Source organism: Helicoverpa armigera, chromosome 25, assembly GCF_030705265.1.
Source record: "Helicoverpa armigera isolate CAAS_96S chromosome 25, ASM3070526v1, whole genome shotgun sequence".
NCBI classification, from domain to species: Eukaryota; Metazoa; Arthropoda; class Insecta; order Lepidoptera; family Noctuidae; genus Helicoverpa; species Helicoverpa armigera.
This window is the reverse complement of record NC_087144.1, coordinates 8227914-8247330: the sequence shown is the minus strand read 5'-3', so window position 1 is coordinate 8247330 and position 19417 is coordinate 8227914. Positions and strand designations below refer to the sequence as shown.

The 19417-nt window shown below is 45.4% G+C and overlaps 1 protein-coding gene across 1 annotated transcript; it reads left to right on the top strand.

The window, feature by feature from the left end:
• The first annotated feature begins 465 nt into the window (after window positions 1-465).
• Window positions 466-19204, top strand: LOC110377431 (probable aminopeptidase NPEPL1). The gene is made up of 13 exons (XM_064041456.1): window positions 466-622; window positions 3360-3523; window positions 3891-4073; window positions 8751-8916; window positions 10077-10246; window positions 11103-11330; window positions 12537-12682; window positions 13807-13871; window positions 14279-14370; window positions 15141-15317; window positions 16074-16184; window positions 16638-16756; window positions 17079-19204. Exons 1-12 carry the CDS (start codon window positions 559-561, stop codon window positions 16734-16736), a joined length of 1665 nt encoding a protein of 554 aa, XP_063897526.1. The 5' UTR covers window positions 466-558; the 3' UTR covers window positions 16737-16756; window positions 17079-19204.
• The last annotated feature ends 213 nt before the right edge of the window (window positions 19205-19417 follow it).

Genomic DNA, 19417 nt, shown 5'->3' with positions numbered 1-19417 from the left:
TCGAGTGAGATTGGAGTTGCTATTTTTTCTTTTGGAAAAATTAAACCATAGTATTATACTTCTGCGTACAACGTATTGAAATATTTACGTTTGGAAATTTGAGTCAGTTTTTTTTTTTAAATATCATTGAAACGTGACATTTTATATTAGTTCATAATATATTGTTTTTAATAAAAAAATCTCAAAACTGAGCATTCATAGTTTTGGTTAATAATTTCGTATTTCTTACAAGTAGTTATTTTTTTCAGTGTACTGATGACGTTTCATTCAATTTCTGAACGAAACCATTCAATGATTTGGCAAGTTGGAGGAAAGTGTTATCGCTTTCTTTTTAACGAAAGTAAACAATAAACTGCTTGTAATTAAACAGTATAAAGATTTTCATACAATATAATTACATTTCAATGTATTTGTGACTATAAAATATAAGTCTGACCAAGTGAACGTGAAAAACGGTAAGTGTTTTTAAAAGTTAGCGCTCGTCAATCAAGTCGGATTCGACGCTAAAAACGTTGTTTGTGTTGTAAATTGTCATGTTTTTGTGTTATGTAAGTCATCATGCTGCTGTTAAGAATATTTAATACGTCTATAAGTGTTATTAAGCATCCTACTTATGTCGCAGGTGATTGACCTACTCGCTATTACCCATTTGCGCTATTAGTGGTATTTTTAGACACATATTTTGAAGCTTCGATCAAATCTGTGAATTTTTTACTCTTACACGACATTTTTGTGTATTTTTATGAATGAAAATTGTCATAACTTGGCTGTACAATGTAACTGTGGATATTTCTATGACTCACTGTCAATGTTCTAATGAAATGCAGTGCATATGTTGTTAATACTCGTAATAATGTCAATGAGGGCGTTTGCTATCGGGACTGGCTTATCAAAGTATACTTTGTTGTGTGCCAGTGTTACAAAGTTACCTTTGTTCATGCTATTTATTTCTGAACGCTTTGGACATAGAGTCTAACACAATTTTAGTCAAAGAATATAACTTTTGAGGCATTATTATTTTACCTAATCTGGTGAGATACAGCCTGGTGACACACAGACAGCAAAGTAATTGGATTCCAATTAACCCTTTGAGAATGGCACTCAAAAAAAATACCTGGCTATGCACACAAAACCCTTTGTTCTAAATTAAAAAACAAAAGAACAACAGTCAATAAAAAAAAAAACATCATTTCAACTCACTTTGTTTAATCTTTGTAAGTGACTAGCAATTTGTCTCATAAAACACTATCTATGCACAAATCATAAACATTAATCAACTTTAACAGTTTTAATTAAAGTCTAATATTCTTTCTCAGTCTAATTATTACACTGATAAGCATTTAATGTAGTGGATTGAAAGTACATCATCTTGCTCTCGATGCTAAGATCGGATAAAAGATTTACTTTGTCATAACTCACTAGCGGTTTTCCCGTGATTTCACCCTCATCCCGTTGGAACTCCTGCCCATACCAGTATAAAATGTAGCCTATGTTACTCGAGAGTAATAAAGGATTACCAACCATGAATTAAATTTGCAAATCGGTTCAATAGTTTCCGAGTATTTACAGACAAACAAAAATGTTGTCGTACACTACGCACTATTCTAAGTCATTACTTATCTTAATAGCCTAGCTACAGATCTGCAAATTACCGTGGCAACCACGTCAACACAGATTTAATGCATTTTGTGTGTATTTAAGCTTGCATTGTCCTGTCAGTAATAGTTTTTATCGCACAACTGTGTTTGTTACACAAATGGTGATATTGTGATCAAGTAGATGGGTTTGGCATTTAAAGAAGGTAATTTTTGCAAATTCTGTTCTTGTATTTATTAATATGTTTTATCATCATTATCTCCCGAGCCTTTTCCAACTATGTTGAAGTCAACTTCCAGTATGCATCATCGGATGCAATACCAGTGTGTTTAGTCAATACATATGGCTTATATTCTCATTTTATACATTTCTATAATTGCATTGTGTGTCAGTGATACAAAAAAAAAAACGATTTTTGCCATTTAGGATTTTCTCCTACCCTTACTGTATGTTTGTTCGGACCAACTTTATTTTCAGAATTTCTTTAAATTTTCAGTTACTAGGACTAACTTTTAAAGTTTTTTTTTCAATTTTCTTAAAAATTTTAAAGTTTTTTTTTACTTTGTAGGCTATTCACTCAAATCAATCTGTAAATAACTACAGACTTTATAAAAGAATAATAAGGAAGGAGAGCCTACTATTTCCTTATAATATTTCAAGCAAAAAATTGGCACAAAAAATCTCCATAGCAACGCAAATCTGGTTCTTGTATCTGCATAAATTAATTTTCTATGACCATAAAAAGATTAGCCGCAAAACAAGTCAGTTAGCAACTAGGTCCCTAAAGATACACTAGTTCATTCGTTTTTAATTTAATATGTGATTCATATGATATTGTGTTTATTTGTGAAAAGAGTAGAAGAGATTGTTTGTGAACGGCCAATCTCTGAAACTACTGGACCGATTTGGAAAAATCTTGCAGTGTTACATAGTCTATTTGTTGAGGAAGACTAGGCAATTTTTTTACCAGATAGTGCTAAGTTGTTCCTATGGGATGTGTGAAGCTGTTAGAAGCTAGTTAAAAATCATCTGATATTCAATGCATTGATAATCAGAGTAGATAAGAATCTAGGAAACTAGTTGAGCAACATTTTAACATATAAAATTATACAGTAAACGAGAAGATTATGTTAACTAATTAACTAATTTATTTTTAAATGGATAGTTTAGTTTAGATCTCACATTGACAAGATGAAGTATAGATTAAAACCTTGTTCCTCAAGATGGATAAATAGACAAAGTAAAGATATTTTTTTTTGTTTTGTGCCAGTGATATCTGTACTTAACATAATGCAAGTTAAAATAGTGAACTGTTTTTTGATCGCGCCAATCTCAAGGAACTCAACCAATGAAAAAAAAACTGTGTTTCATCATTTATCCGGATGCGCAGAGTAGTTTTCACGGGACACGGGTGAAACTACTGGCGGAAGCTAGTGTTTAGTCTACTTACCTTTTTGAGTGCAACATCAGCAATGAATATTTCCAAATACTTTGACTTCAACTATTGGAGATTTTCATTTATGATAAACAGCTGTTTTTCTCTATGGGATGTTTCTTTAGTTGTTGAATGCATCATTAAAAAGAAATTAAAAAGATTTGAGTTCTTTTTCAATTTTTTTAAGTCTATATCGGTAAACTAAGGCCCAAGTTACAATTTTTTAAAAGAGTAACCATGGAGTTTCTGGCCTGATCTTCTCCATAGGAAGCTACTTTTAGAATGGGCAACTAGAATCAAACTTTGACTTTGAATATTTGATCGGCAGTTCGCACAATGTCAAACGCTTCGGTGAGCATAAAGATCCGGAGTGGTCTGACGCCGTCTGACCCGGAGCAGCAGCCGGTGCTGATCGTCGGCCAGGCCGCTCACCTCGCGGCGCTCAGCTGGGACGATGTGCGCTGCAAGCTGGAGCCCAGGGTCTCTGAGGAGGTAGGTTGGAAACTTTAGTATCTTGAAACAACTTCAAACTTTGCTGTGGCAACTGTTCTGGAACGTGATTAATTTAGCAAAGAAAGACAGCCCCAAAACACCACTTTCTACGAGTTGCTGAGAAGAAGTGGCGCAATAATATCCTCTAACTCCAATGTTTGATTTTCGTTATTCAGTATGTGTATTTCAATGAGTTCCTGGATGGTTTGAGAACATAATTAGACCCGGTAAACGTTGGGGTTGGCCTTCATTCCAAATAGCTTCTTGTGGAGTTTATTTACTCACCTTTTATTAGTTTTTTTTTTTTTATACCAGGAGCAAAATTACTGAAAAAGTGCGGTAAAGAATGATCTGTTTTGTTTCCCAGGCATGGCGTCGCGGGCTTCAATGCGTGACGTCATCCCCAGGCGACACGTGCGAGCTGTGGCCTCGCGCCGCATCGCTCGCATCGCTCCCGTCGCGTCGCTCGCGTCACGCGGCGCCCGCTAGAGGACACGCGCTCGCTAAGATCGTGCGCTCGACGCAGCGCTCTACTGACGAGACTATTGTCGTGAGTATCACTACTCCCCGCAGTCGGATGTCGCATCGCTCGCATCGCTCCCGTCGCGTCGCTCGCGTCACGCGGCGCCCGCTAGAGGACACGCGCTCGCTAAGATCGTGCGCTCGACGCAGCGCTCTACTGACGAGACTATTGTCGTGAGTATCACTACTCCCCGCAGTCGGATGTCGCATCGCTCGCATCGCTCCCGTCGCGTCGCTCGCGTCACGCGGCGCCCGCTAGAGGACACGCGCTCGCTAAGATCGTGCGCTCGACGCAGCGCTCTACTGACGAGACTATTGTCGTGAGTATCACTACTCCCGCAGTCGGATGTCGCATCGCTCGCATCGCTCCCGTCGCGTCGCTCGCGTCACGCGGCGCCCGCTAGAGGACACGCGCTCGCTAAGATCGTGCGCTCGACGCAGCGCTCTACTGACGAGACTATTGTCGTGAGTATCACTACTCCCCGCAGTCGGATGTCGCATCGCTCGCATCGCTCCCGTCGCGTCGCTCGCGTCACGCGGCGCCCGCTAGAGGACACGCGCTCGCTAAGATCGTGCGCTCGACGCAGCGCTCTACTGACGAGACTATTGTCGTGAGTATCACTACCCCCGCAGTCGGATGTCGCATCGCTCGCATCGCTCCCGTCGCGTCGCTCGCGTCACGCGGCGCCCGCTAGAGGACACGCGCTCGCTAAGATCGTGCGCTCGACGCAGCGCTCTACTGACGAGACTATTGTCGTGAGTATCACTACTCCCCGCAGTCGGATGTCGCTCGCATCGCTCCCGTCGCGTCGCTCGCGTCACGCGGCGCCCGCTAGAGGACACGCGCTCGCTAAGATCGTGCGCTCGACGCAGCGCTCTACTGACGAGACTATTGTCGTGAGTATCACTACCCCCGCAGTCGGATGTCGCATCGCTCGCATCGCTCCCGTCGCGTCGCTCGCGTCACGCGGCGCCCGCTAGAGGACACGCGCTCGCTAAGATCGTGCGCTCGACGCAGCGCTCTACTGACGAGACTATTGTTGTGAGTATCACTACTCCCCGCAGTCGGATGTCGCTCGCATCGCTCCCGTCGCGTCGCTCGCGTCACGCGGCGCCCGCTAGAGGACACGCGCTCGCTAAGATCGTGCGCTCGACGCAGCGCTCTACTGACGAGACTATTGTCGTGAGTATCACTACTCCCCGCAGTCGGATGTCGCATCGCTCGCATCGCTCCCGTCGCGTCGCTCGCGTCACGCGGCGCCCGCTAGAGGACACGCGCTCGCTAAGATCGTGCGCTCGACGCAGCGCTCTACTGACGAGACTATTGTCGTGAGTATCACTACTCCCCGCAGTCGGATGTCGCATCGCTCGCATCGCTCCCGTCGCGTCGCTCGCGTCACGCGGCGCCCGCTAGAGGACACGCGCTCGCTAAGATCGTGCGCTCGACGCAGCGCTCTACTGACGAGACTATTGTCGTGAGTATCACTACTCCCCGCAGTCGGATGTCGCATCGCTCGCATCGCTCCCGTCGCGTCGCTCGCGTCACGCGGCGCCCGCTAGAGGACACGCGCTCGCTAAGATCGTGCGCTCGACGCAGCGCTCTACTGACGAGACTATTGTCGTGAGTATCACTACTCCCCGCAGTCGGATGTCGCATCGCTCGCATCGCTCCCGTCGCGTCGCTCGCGTCACGCGGCGCCCGCTAGAGGACACGCGCTCGCTAAGATCGTGCGCTCGACGCAGCGCTCTACTGACGAGACTATTGTCGTGAGTATCACTACTCCCCGCAGTCGGATGTCGCATCGCTCGCATCGCTCCCGTCGCGTCGCTCGCGTCACGCGGCGCCCGCTAGAGGACACGCGCTCGCTAAGATCGTGCGCTCGACGCAGCGCTCTACTGACGAGACTATTGTCGTGAGTATCACTACCCCCGCAGTCGGATGTCGCATCGCTCGCATCGCTCCCGTCGCGTCGCTCGCGTCACGCGGCGCCCGCTAGAGGACACGCGCTCGCTAAGATCGTGCGCTCGACGCAGCGCTCTACTGACGAGACTATTGTTGTGAGTATCACTACTCCCCGCAGTCGGATGTCGCTCGCATCGCTCCCGTCGCGTCGCTCGCGTCACGCGGCGCCCGCTAGAGGACACGCGCTCGCTAAGATCGTGCGCTCGACGCAGCGCTCTACTGACGAGACTATTGTCGTGAGTATCACTACCCCCGCAGTCGGATGTCGCATCGCTCGCATCGCTCCCGTCGCGTCGCTCGCGTCACGCGGCGCCCGCTAGAGGACACGCGCTCGCTAAGATCGTGCGCTCGACGCAGCGCTCTACTGACGAGACTATTGTCGTGAGTATCACTACTCCCGCAGTCGGATGTCGCATCGCTCGCATCGCTCCCGTCGCGTCGCTCGCGTCACGCGGCGCCCGCTAGAGGACACGCGCTCGCTAAGATCGTGCGCTCGACGCAGCGCTCTACTGACGAGACTATTGTCGTGAGTATCACTACTCCCCGCAGTCGGATGTCGCATCGCTCGCATCGCTCCCGTCGCGTCGCTCGCGTCACGCGGCGCCCGCTAGAGGACACGCGCTCGCTAAGATCGTGCGCTCGACGCAGCGCTCTACTGACGAGACTATTGTCGTGAGTATCACTACTCCCCGCAGTCGGATGTCGCATCGCTCGCATCGCTCCCGTCGCGTCGCTCGCGTCACGCGGCGCCCGCTAGAGGACACGCGCTCGCTAAGATCGTGCGCTCGACGCAGCGCTCTACTGACGAGACTATTGTCGTGAGTATCACTACTCCCCGCAGTCGGATGTCGCATCGCTCGCATCGCTCCCGTCGCGTCGCTCGCGTCACGCGGCGCCCGCTAGAGGACACGCGCTCGCTAAGATCGTGCGCTCGACGCAGCGCTCTACTGACGAGACTATTGTCGTGAGTATCACTACTCCCCGCAGTCGGATGTCGCATCGCTCGCATCGCTCCCGTCGCGTCGCTCGCGTCACGCGGCGCCCGCTAGAGGACACGCGCTCGCTAAGATCGTGCGCTCGACGCAGCGCTCTACTGACGAGACTATTGTCGTGAGTATCACTACCCCCGCAGTCGGATGTCGCATCGCTCGCATCGCTCCCGTCGCGTCGCTCGCGTCACGCGGCGCCCGCTAGAGGACACGCGCTCGCTAAGATCGTGCGCTCGACGCAGCGCTCTACTGACGAGACTATTGTCGTGAGTATCACTACTCCCCGCAGTCGGATGTCGCATCGCTCGCATCGCTCCCGTCGCGTCGCTCGCGTCACGCGGCGCCCGCTAGAGGACACGCGCTCGCTAAGATCGTGCGCTCGACGCAGCGCTCTACTGACGAGACTATTGTCGTGAGTATCACTACTCCCCGCAGTCGGATGTCGCATCGCTCGCATCGCTCCCGTCGCGTCGCTCGCGTCACGCGGCGCCCGCTAGAGGACACGCGCTCGCTAAGATCGTGCGCTCGACGCAGCGCTCTACTGACGAGACTATTGTTGTGAGTATCACTACTCCCGCAGTCGGATGTCGCTCGCATCGCTCCCGTCGCGTCGCTCGCGTCACGCGGCGCCCGCTAGAGGACACGCGCTCGCTAAGATCGTGCGCTCGACGCAGCGCTCTACTGACGAGACTATTGTCGTGAGTATCACTACTCCCCGCAGTCGGATGTCGCATCGCTCGCATCGCTCCCGTCGCGTCGCTCGCGTCACGCGGCGCCCGCTAGAGGACACGCGCTCGCTAAGATCGTGCGCTCGACGCAGCGCTCTACTGACGAGACTATTGTCGTGAGTATCACTACTCCCCGCAGTCGGATGTCGCATCGCTCGCATCGCTCCCGTCGCGTCGCTCGCGTCACGCGGCGCCCGCTAGAGGACACGCGCTCGCTAAGATCGTGCGCTCGACGCAGCGCTCTACTGACGAGACTATTGTCGTGAGTATCACTACTCCCCGCAGTCGGATGTCGCATCGCTCGCATCGCTCCCGTCGCGTCGCTCGCGTCACGCGGCGCCCGCTAGAGGACACGCGCTCGCTAAGATCGTGCGCTCGACGCAGCGCTCTACTGACGAGACTATTGTCGTGAGTATCACTACTCCCCGCAGTCGGATGTCGCATCGCTCGCATCGCTCCCGTCGCGTCGCTCGCGTCACGCGGCGCCCGCTAGAGGACACGCGCTCGCTAAGATCGTGCGCTCGACGCAGCGCTCTACTGACGAGACTATTGTCGTGAGTATCACTACTCCCCGCAGTCGGATGTCGCATCGCTCGCATCGCTCCCGTCGCGTCGCTCGCGTCACGCGGCGCCCGCTAGAGGACACGCGCTCGCTAAGATCGTGCGCTCGACGCAGCGCTCTACTGACGAGACTATTGTCGTGAGTATCACTACTCCCCGCAGTCGGATGTCGCATCGCTCGCATCGCTCCCGTCGCGTCGCTCGCGTCACGCGGCGCCCGCTAGAGGACACGCGCTCGCTAAGATCGTGCGCTCGACGCAGCGCTCTACTGACGAGACTATTGTTGTGAGTATCACTACTCCCCGCAATCGCTCGCATTGCTCCCGTCGTTCCGCGCGGAGTAAGATGTCGCGGCTAAAACACGTGACGTTGTGCGACAAGCGAAAAACTGGCTTTTATAGGCTCTTGTGTGTTTCTTTGTCTTGACTCCTAACAATATTTAAACCTAATTTTCTTCTCGCCAGTTGGTGTGTCGCAAGCGCGACGTGCTGGCGAGCGCGGTGAGCGTGGCGCGCTCGTTCCCGCTGTACCACGCGCGCTCCGCCGCCGCGCCGCTGTGCCACGCGCCCGCGCCGCCCGCCGCCCGCGCACTAGCCCTGGAGATACACCTCGTGAAGGAGGATAGACAGGGTGAGTGTTGCTCAGCTGGTGTGTGACGTGCTCGGTCCCGCTGTACCACGCGCGCTCCGCCGCCGCGCCGCTGTGCCACGCGCCCGCGCCGCCCGCCGCCCGCGCACTAGCCCTGGAGATACACCTCGTGAAGGAGGATAGACAGGGTGAGTGTTGCTCAGCTGGTGTGTGACGTGCTCGGTCCCGCTGTACCACGCGCGCTCCGCCGCCGCGCCGCTGTGCCACGCGCCCGCGCCGCCCGCCGCCCGCGCACTAGCCCTGGAGATACACCTCGTGAAGGAGGATAGACAGGGTGAGTGTTGCTCAGCTGGTGTGTGACGTGCTCGGTCCCGCTGTACCACGCGCGCTCCGCCGCCGCGCCGCTGTGCCACGCGCCCGCGCCGCCCGCCGCCCGCGCACTAGCCCTGGAGATACACCTCGTGAAGGAGGATAGACAGGGTGAGTGTTGCTCAGCTGGTGTGTGACGTGCTCGGTCCCGCTGTACCACGCGCGCTCCGCCGCCGCGCCGCTGTGCCACGCGCCCGCGCCGCCCGCCGCCCGCGCACTAGCCCTGGAGATACACCTCGTGAAGGAGGATAGACAGGGTGAGTGTTGCTCAGCTGGTGTGTGACGTGCTCGGTCCCGCTGTACCACGCGCGCTCCGCCGCCGCGCCGCTGTGCCACGCGCCCGCGCCGCCCGCCGCCCGCGCACTAGCCCTGGAGATACACCTCGTGAAGGATAGACAGGGTGAGTGTTGCTCAGCTGGTGTGTGACGTGCTCGGTCCCGCTGTACCACGCGCGCTCCGCCGCCGCGCCGCTGTGCCACGCGCCCGCGCCGCCCGCCGCCCGCGCACTAGCCCTGGAGATACACCTCGTGAAGGAGGATAGACAGGGTGAGTGTTACCAGGAGTCCCGTTCTTCCCCGACTTCGACTTTGACTTCAACTTTGACTTGACTTCGACTTTGACTTGACTTCAACTTTGACTTGACTTCGACTTTGACTTGACTTCAACTTTGACTTGACTTCGACTTTGACTTCGATTTCGAATTTCTGCGTTGCGATTTTGTTCGGCAAACCGTTTAGTAGAGTAACCATCCATACCTTCGAGTGACAGATTTTTCAGCATTTCTTATAAACAGGAACTCAATTTTCATTTTCTTTTTTTTTTGTTTATATCAGATGGTGAATCTGAAGAGGAAGGCGTAGGTGTGCTGGACGCAGCTCTGCTGGACAACTCGCTGTCCGTCGAGGAGGTGCGGACGCTGCAGGACGCGGCCGACGCCACGCGCCTCGCCGCCCGCATCACCGACACGCCCGCCAACATCATGAGTGTCGACAGCTTTATAGAGGTAACTTTTATACAACATGTAACTTAACGCACATCCTGAAATTAGTTTGTTCAGAATCGTTTACTGAAACGATTTATATCATTTTTAATATAGTTAATTTTTTATCCCAAAAATAATTAAAACTACGGAAATTATTGTCATATTAACCCTGTACAGTCAAAACAAATTCAAATAGACCGTAATTTGGCTTTTTCCGTAGTTTCGTTATGTTGTGTCGAGTCGAGCGGCGCGCGGCGCGATATTTGCGTGCGTAGTAGTATGACCAAAAAGTTCTCCTAGAATCGGTATAACTAATTTAGTAAATAACAATGCATATACATGTTAAATTAAAAATTCAGTGTGTGTATTATGATTATAACATAATATTCAAATTGGGGTGTTTGAGGGTGTGCGTTAATTACGTTACATGTTGTATAATATACAGCACGACACCCGTAATCCTACACCCGTAGGTGCTGGACACGACCGACACATCAAATTATGTATACAATTTGTTAAAAATCCCAGTCTTATTTTAAGGATTTAAACCTTTCAGACTAACATTTTCCAAGCAATACGAGTATATGAGCTCCCACACAAAACCGAACGCATCGCAGCTTTGTGTGGGCACCCTATATCAGTTTTCCGTAAAAGTACACAGACGAAAGCACATCAAACCTACCTCAATCTGTCTTCCTTCAATAGATTTTCAACCTTATCACAATAGTGGAAAGTAATATTCAATTTAATAATGTTCGATTGGTAAAATTTTACAAATACGGGTAGGTGGACCTACTGTTATCTGTACATATTACCTTTACATCACCTATGTAGAAAAAAATATACTCCCAACTCAAAAAAAAATCTTCTCTCATAGGAAGCCTGCAAAGTAGCAAAAGAACTCGACATACCCGAGCCCACAATAATCCGAGGCGAGGAACTCAAAGCCCGTGGCATGGGCGGTATCTACGGCGTAGGGCGGGCGGCGGCCTGTCCCCCCGCCCTGGTCTCCCTGTCCTACAGGGCTCCGGGGGCGGCGGACAACGTGGCCTGGGTCGGGAAGGGAATTGTCTACGATACCGGCGGCCTCAGTATCAAGGCAAGGGTGAGTTTGCAATTTTTCGCTTGGTCATTTTCATACATTATTTGAGAATTTTAGGGATTTTTGGTGGGTGGGTCAGTTTGAATTAAGACGAATTTAAAAATGGAATGCCCGTGATCCGAAACGTCAGGATTAAATAATATTAATATAACCGCGATAAATCCGTAAAAGTAGTTTTATTTCAATGTCTAATATTCACAAGTGTCAGAAATTAACACGTTTAAGAATGGAATTCAAAATAAGTAAACTTGATGAACCAATAATTGGTATATCGAATCTGTTAATCTAGGTACTCCGTGTGTTTATTATGTGGAAAACAAATGATATAATTTTATTGGCTTGGATTTTTAACTGAATTCTTTACTCTCCGTAAAGAATGATAACATTTGTGATTCTTGGACTGGAAAATAATATTTAACTAAGTATCTTATTCAGGCTCTGGATTGTCTAATCTCTGTGCACCAACTACAAAGACTAAAATACTTTCGTAAGGCCTTATTTATATATTTATCGATATTCTGTATGGTCAATTTATATAATAAAAAATATCATAGTTACCTTAAAATATTTTTATTAGTTATTATCATTAACCATGGGTACGCAATGTTTCACTGGGATATGGTTTTATAATGTAACCAAAATTTTCATACTTTCACACATATTTAATCTGTGCGTTTGTTTCTTGACTTTACTAAAATACTAACATGAATAAATACATTCTGTGTTTCCTGTGATAATAAATAATTGTGACATGTTTATAAATGTGTTATTTGTGTTTTTTTATGTATATTGTATTAGCTAGCTACTAGCTACTTACCGCCAGCGGTTTCACCCGCATCCTAAAGTAACTACTTCCCGTATGAAATAAAGTTCGAAGCAGTTTGTTGTATAAGCTACATAAAATTGAAAATTTTCATCAAAATCCCTTCAGCCGTTTGCGTGCGAAGTCGTAAACATACTTTTAAAAATATTGTCATGTACCTAATATGCAGGATTTGGATTTTTATCTAAATACTAGCTTTCGCCCGCGTGGTGTGTTGATAAAAAGTATCCTATGTTCATTCTAGTATACAAAGTTTCATGATGATCAGTTATGTAGTTTTTGCGTGACAGGGTAGCAAACAAAGGGACTTTCGCATTTATAATATTAGTATTAGTAGTAGGATATATTGCTTTATTCCTATATTAACATAAAATATCCGCGTCCAGACATCCATGGTAGGCATGAAGGGCGACTGCGGCGGCGCGGCGGCGGTGCTGGCGGCCTTCGCGCTGGCCGTCAAGGCGCGCCCCACCGTCAACCTGCACGCCGTGCTCTGTCTCGCCGAGAACGCTGTCGGACCACTCGCTACCAGGTAAATAGACTTTGACTTTGACTCTGACTGACTTCGATTTTGACTTTGTCGCGCTGGCGGTGAAGGCGCGGCCCACCGTCAAAAACAAAAAAAACAACTAAAACGACTTTGACTTTTACTCTGACTGACTTTGACTTGACTTTGTCGAGCTGGCACTGAAGGCGCGGCCCACCATCAACCTGCACGCCGTGCTCTGTCTCGCCGAGAACGCTGTAGGCCCACTCGCTACCAGGTACACTATAGACTTTGACTTTGACTTGGACTATGACTTTGACTTCAAATTTGACTTTGACTTCGACTTTGAATTTGTCTTTGACTTCGAATTCTACTTTGACTTCAATTTTGACTTTGAGTTCCGTTGTTCGACTTGATGTTGACTTTTTCGCGCTGGCCGTCAAGGCGCGCCCCACCGTCAACCTGCACGCTGTGCTCTGTCTTGCTGAGAACGCTGTGGGACCACTTGCTACCAGGTAAATAGACTTCGACTTGGACTTGGACTTCGACTTCGACCTTGACTTTGACTTCTACTTTGTATTTGACTTCGAGTTCTACTTCGACTTTGAATTTGACTTCAACTTTGACTTTGACTTCCGCTGTTCGACTTGATGTTGATTTTGTTGCGTTGGCGGTGAAGGCGCGCCCTACCGTCAATCTGCACGCCGTGCTCTGTCTCGCTGAGAACGCGGTCGGCCCACTCGCTACCAGATAAACTATAGACTTTGACTTCTACTTGGACTTTGTCCGTGAGTTTGACTATGACTTTGACTTCGTCTGTGAGTTTGACTTTGACTTCGACTTTGATTTCTACTCTGACTTCGACTTTGATTTTGACTTCGTCTGTGAGTTCGACTTTGACTTGAAAATATGCTGCCTATGGAGAAAAACGGACAAGAAACTCCATCCAACCAGCCTTATGCTAATTATATTGGGGTCGGCTTCCAGTCTAACCGGATGCAGCTGAGTTTGAGTTGTTTTACAAGGAGCGACTGCCTATGTAAACTCAGCAACCCAGATACCCGTTGATAAGACTGGTTGTCAGACTTACTGGCTTCAGACTACCCGTAACGACTGCCAAAGATGTTCTAATGACAGCTATGCATAATCTTCGGATATTTTGTTCACAGACCTGATGATATTCACACGCTGTACTCAGGACGTACGGTGGAAATCAACAATACTGATGCTGAAGGTACGCCAAACACTTTCTTAAATGATATAATAACAACACCAAAAAAAATTCTACAGTATCCCTTTACAACATAAGCTATAGTTATCGGCACGGATAATGAGCTCTCGGCGGAAGAGTGGGGACCGCTTTGCGCACTGTACACTTAAGGCAATAAACCAATAAATCACTTCTGCGCAGGTGAAGGTCAGGGCTCAATATCCTTGCCGATGATTATATCTTTCATCCAGCTCCGGTAAGAAGTTTCCCCTATAGAATCGAGGCGGGTCAAACTCTGAGAAACGGCTAGTTTCAAAATAAACCCTCATAATTTTTACATCGTGTGTTTGACAAAAAAACAATTGTATAAGATTTTTCTACAAATTATATCTCTGTGAAGCCCATAGATTTAATGTATTGTAATGTTTCAGGTCGTTTGGTACTGAGTGACGGCGTGGTGTACGCATCCAGAGATCTGAAGGCCGATACCATTGTAGATGTCGCCACTCTCACTGGCGCCCAGGTATGTAGGCAAAATACTTTTGGCCTTACTACAAAAACTTAAACACCTGTTTGACACTTGTCTAAAAAAAATGTGGCTGCAAAATGAACCATGTCAACGTCATAATTTGTCATTTTTTTAGACAAGTCTTAAACTGATGTTAAAAAGTTTTTGTAGTAAGACGGTTTATATTTAACTTCTATTAGTATAATTTGGAATGAAAGGGACAGGTCGCTTTTAAGGAAATAAGATTGGAAAAACAAATATGATATAATGAATAACCATTAAAACGCCCATTTACATGTACGCCCTAGAACATAAGGAAGAACAAAAAGGGAGTATATATGGGGAGTATATAAGCAAGTATGTAAGGAATTACATAAGGGGAGTACATAACGAAGTATATAAGGGGAGTACATAAGGAAGTACATAAGGGGAGTACATAAGGAAGTACATAAGGGGAGTACATAAGAAAGTATATGATTTTGAAAGCTATGTATGTCGATTTTCAAAGCTAAGTATACTTTTAAAATATGATAAAGTAGCTTCTGCTTTCTCCTTCCCGAATCGGGATAAAACGTAATGTAATTCTTATACACAAACTACATTAATGCCAAGTTTCATCGAAATCCTCGTCAAGTAGCTTTTGCCTGAAAGAAGAACAAACACCCATCAATACATACAAACCTTTGCAATTATTATATATAAGCAGTATAGTACCATACAAATAATTCTATATAAACTCCACAAAAAATGCAGTTTTGTCTAACTAAAACTCCCAATTTCCGCAGGGCACAGCGACCGGCAAATACCACGCGGCTATAATCTCAAACAGTGCTCGTCTAGAGTCAGCGTGTGTCACAGCCGGGCTTCGAACCGGCGACCTCGCGCACCCGCTGCCCTTCGCTCCGGAACTGCACTTCACCGAGTTCACTAGCTGTGTCGCTGATATGAAGAATAGTGTTGCTGTAAGTTGTTTAAATAATTTAAGCCAGTTTTTTGTCGTTTTTTGAGGGAAGTTCTCGATAATTGGGCAGCCTAACATTGAATTTTTTTTTAGATCAGTGGTTCCTAAACAGGAACTTAAATTATAGTGTGGTTATTTAAACACACTGCGGTGTTTGAGAATAAACAAGACTTGTTTGATTTTGTACAGGTAATGAAGATACTAGGTTCCACCTACATAGATACCGCAACTGGGTAAAAAGATGCCTAAATATCTTTTCTCAGGCTCTAAATTGTGTACCAAATGAAAGCAAGACAGATTTGACAGAATTTGACGTGTAAACACGTACATTTTTTACTTTTTTATATCAAACTGTGGCAGACAAACACTATTTTCATATATAAGTTAATAATCTACTAAATATTTATTTCCTATTACCTTTTTTTAACACGCTTATATTAGCTTAACCTGTAACTATGTATGTAAGAATATCTTGGAATGTTGATTCCCGCTTCCCGGTCTTCGATTAAGATGAAATTTTGCACACGCTCTGAGTTCTGATGACAATACATGACTAGGGTGTTTTTTTTAGTTTTTTGAATTATTTATTATTTGCATACCATAATGTTACAATGATATTACAAGGGGCTTAAAGCTAGGTACATATTATGGACCCTGTTAGGGCACAGCAAAAGAAGGCTAGGAAGTTTAATTACATATTTTTTTTACTAGGTAGTATTAATAATTTACTATAATATGTTATACATGTTGTCTGTAGGACCGCAACAACGCGCAGCCGTCATGCGCGGGTCTGTTCGTGCTGTCACACCTGGGCTTCGACTTCCCCGGCCGCTGGCTGCACGTCGACATGGCTGCGCCCGCACACTGTGTATGTATCATTTGCCTAGCCTTTTCCCAACTATATTAACATAGGCTTCGACCGGATGCCGGTACCAGTGTGAAACAAGAAGCAACTGTCTACCTAACTTCTTCAACCCAATTACCTGGGTAACACGATGCCTCTTGACTAGACTGGTGTCAGACTTATTGGCTTCTGATTGCCCCTAACGACTGCCTAAGATGTTCAAATAACAGAAACTTTGAAGAACCCATAATGACAAAACGGCCATCCATCCACGGACTGCACTGAGCAACCGATCAAGTTGGATTTGACTTAGCCACGAGCCCTTCACATGTGATCAATAACTGTTTAGTATAGAGTTTCTTGCCGGGACCAACTCTTTGGAACCGTGCAACTAATTTGACGTTTCGTAAGAACCAGTAATAGGCCTATATGAAATAAAAATCTTTGACTTTGACTAACTTTTTGCTATATGTCCAGGGTGAACGCGCAACAGGTTACGGCGTATCGCTGCTGTGTGTTCTGTTCGGTTCCCGCACTCACTCGCGTCTTCTCAGAGCTCTGGCTCCTCAGTTGTGATGTACACCACACTGTACTAGGTAATATAATCTTATATACTACATTTTATTACCCACTTAAGGTGAATGCTTCAAATGATAGGACCCTTGTCCCGTGGGAACATCATCATCATCCTTCTGCCCTTATCCCAATTTTATTTGGAGTCGGCGCAGCATGTTTTCTCCTTCCATACTCTTCTATCTGCCGTCATCTCACAAGTAACATTCTTTCTTACCATATCCACTTTCACACAATCCATCCATCGTTTCTTTGGTCTTCTTCTTCCACTATATCTGTCCACGTTTATACTCATACTTACTGCTTTCTGTATTTAAATAATAAATAAATATTTTCTCCTTTCAGCTGATGCTAATACCAGCGTCCACTTAAACAATAACGGAGGAGTACACTTGAAAACATACATGGTTTTCCCAAGAAAAAAATAGCTGAATATCAAAAAAATACATCATAATTATTAATTTACAGATTTCATTGCTTTATAATGTAAGTGTAATTTAAATAACACCTCACAAAAAACATTTAAATTGACAACCTCTTTTTTGGAAGTCGGTAAGCAATTAAGCATAATATCTAAAGAATTTCTTCTTATTATTTACCTTTAGTATCTTTTTCGAATCTAATCTACGAAACTGCTAGTTCTAATAAAACTGTTGTCTAGAATTATGTTTTCAAATATAATGAATATTGTGGTTATCTAGTAATACTGCCCTCTACAAGATTTTATACATTTATAACAGAAATAATAAAATAATAGTTAGTTTTCTAAGCAATAAACTTATATAATATCGTTATAATTATAATATAACAAAGGGTTCTTAATAGCACTTAGTTTAGTTATCATTCTTGCAAAATTTGGGACTGTTGCCGAAAATCAAGAATTATTGTATCTTAGACCTGAAGAAACCAAAGTTGACCTAGGTTTCTCTGCCATTCATAGTCGCTTTCAAAATACTAAACGTGTATTTAAAATAAGATTTTTCGGCATCGTGGACCATGTTGCGAGTAAAACGCATGCTATATCTAACGAAAAGCAATATAATGTACAATAATAAGTCTTGGAAGTTGTTACCTACAAATTAAATGTTACCGACAATATGAAGAAACTAATGAATACCGTCCTTTTTTGTGGAAGCAAGGAGTATTAACATATTCTGAAATGTTACTGAATTGTACACAGAATGTTATATGTAGCATTTACGGATTTCAATAACTTATCTGTTGATTTGCCTTCATACAAGAGATAGGCATTCGACATTATTTGTATGAGGATAACTATAAAATTAAGTTAATCAACAGTAGATATATTATTGAAACCCAGAGTTATAATCGGCAAGGATATTCGGCCCTGACCTTCACCTGCGCAGAAGTGGTTTATTGGTTTATTGCCTTAAGTGTACAGTGCGCAAAGCGATCCCCACTCTTCCGCCGAGAGCTCATTATCCGTGCCGATAACTATAAGGGACTATAAAAATGATGCATTTAAGATTAATATTGTCATTCACCAATAGTTTCATAAAGTCTCGGTAACAATACAAACATTAAATCCAAGTGTACCTTATTGCAGTTACGGAGTATATTATATATTGTTACACCATTACTTTAAGCAATAGTTTAATTATTTGTCGTTTTGAGGCTTTAGTCTGTACCAATATAAATACTAGTTCAAGAAGTATGGTAATATGAAGTTTGAAATATGCGGGATTAACTATAAATTCTAAGACCCAGTTGCATCGTCTATAACGATAACCAAACCATAATCAGCCGTATACTTGCCTCTCATTGGCCAAATCGGTGATTTGACAACTGAAAATGTTTCGGCTATCGATAGTTAAATCATGCTCCTCATCATAATATAATATGGAGCCAACTAAGCAACCATTAGGAGATGCTAATTAACGAACTATTTAAATATTGGTACAGTTAAAACTTCAACCATATAACACGCTAGAAATACATACATGTAATAATAAAATGTGTTCGCTCAGAGCCAAATCATAAGCCATAATATTTTTATATTACATATATTTAACAAGCATTTAGTTTCAATTTGCAATAAAACACTAACTTTGGGTTACATAATTTAACTATAACGATAACCTATAAACCAGCCGTGAAATTGTCGCTCATTGGTCAAATCGTCGAAGTGACAGCCGTGAAATTGTCGCTCATTGGTTAAATCGTTGAAGTGACAGCCGTGAAATTGTCGCTCATTGGTTAAATCGTTGAAGTGACAGCCGTGAAATTGGCGCTCATTGGTCAAATCGTTGAAGTGGCAGTCGTGAAATTTTCGCTCATTGGTCAAATCGGCTATGACTACTGAAACCGGTTCGGTTATCGTTATAGTTAAATAGTTCATCCATTTAACTTGTGTAGGTTTTATATTGCTGTTGAAACAATTAATCTGTCAATAATGTAATCTTTAAGTGAAAGTGTTGACTTTTTCGAAATAAAGTTGTATTTGGAGATAAGTATTTTTGTTTTATTTACTGTACTAATCTCTATCATAGCCCAGTCAAATTTGACATATGAAATAACCAAAAATTAATTGGGATTACCATGATAAATGAAATATTGTCCACATAGATCTAGGGTGAGCTTCCGATATTTGAGTTATATTATCCTAGTCTGCGTATTTGTTTTATTTGTGCACTATTTTTATCCTATACCTATGCAGTCTGAGC

Excerpts from the sequence above, each read along its gene's own strand:
- LOC110377431 (XM_064041456.1), top strand. The coding sequence starts at position 559 with ATGCTGCTGTTAAGAATATTTAATACGTCTATAAGTGTTATTAAGCAT. Across the intron at positions 8,917-10,076 it reads CGTGAAGGAGGATAGACAGG|ATGGTGAATCTGAAGAGGAA; the intron begins GTGAGTGTTGCT and ends TGTTTATATCAG. Across the intron at positions 10,247-11,102 it reads GTGTCGACAGCTTTATAGAG|GAAGCCTGCAAAGTAGCAAA; the intron begins GTAACTTTTATA and ends CTTCTCTCATAG.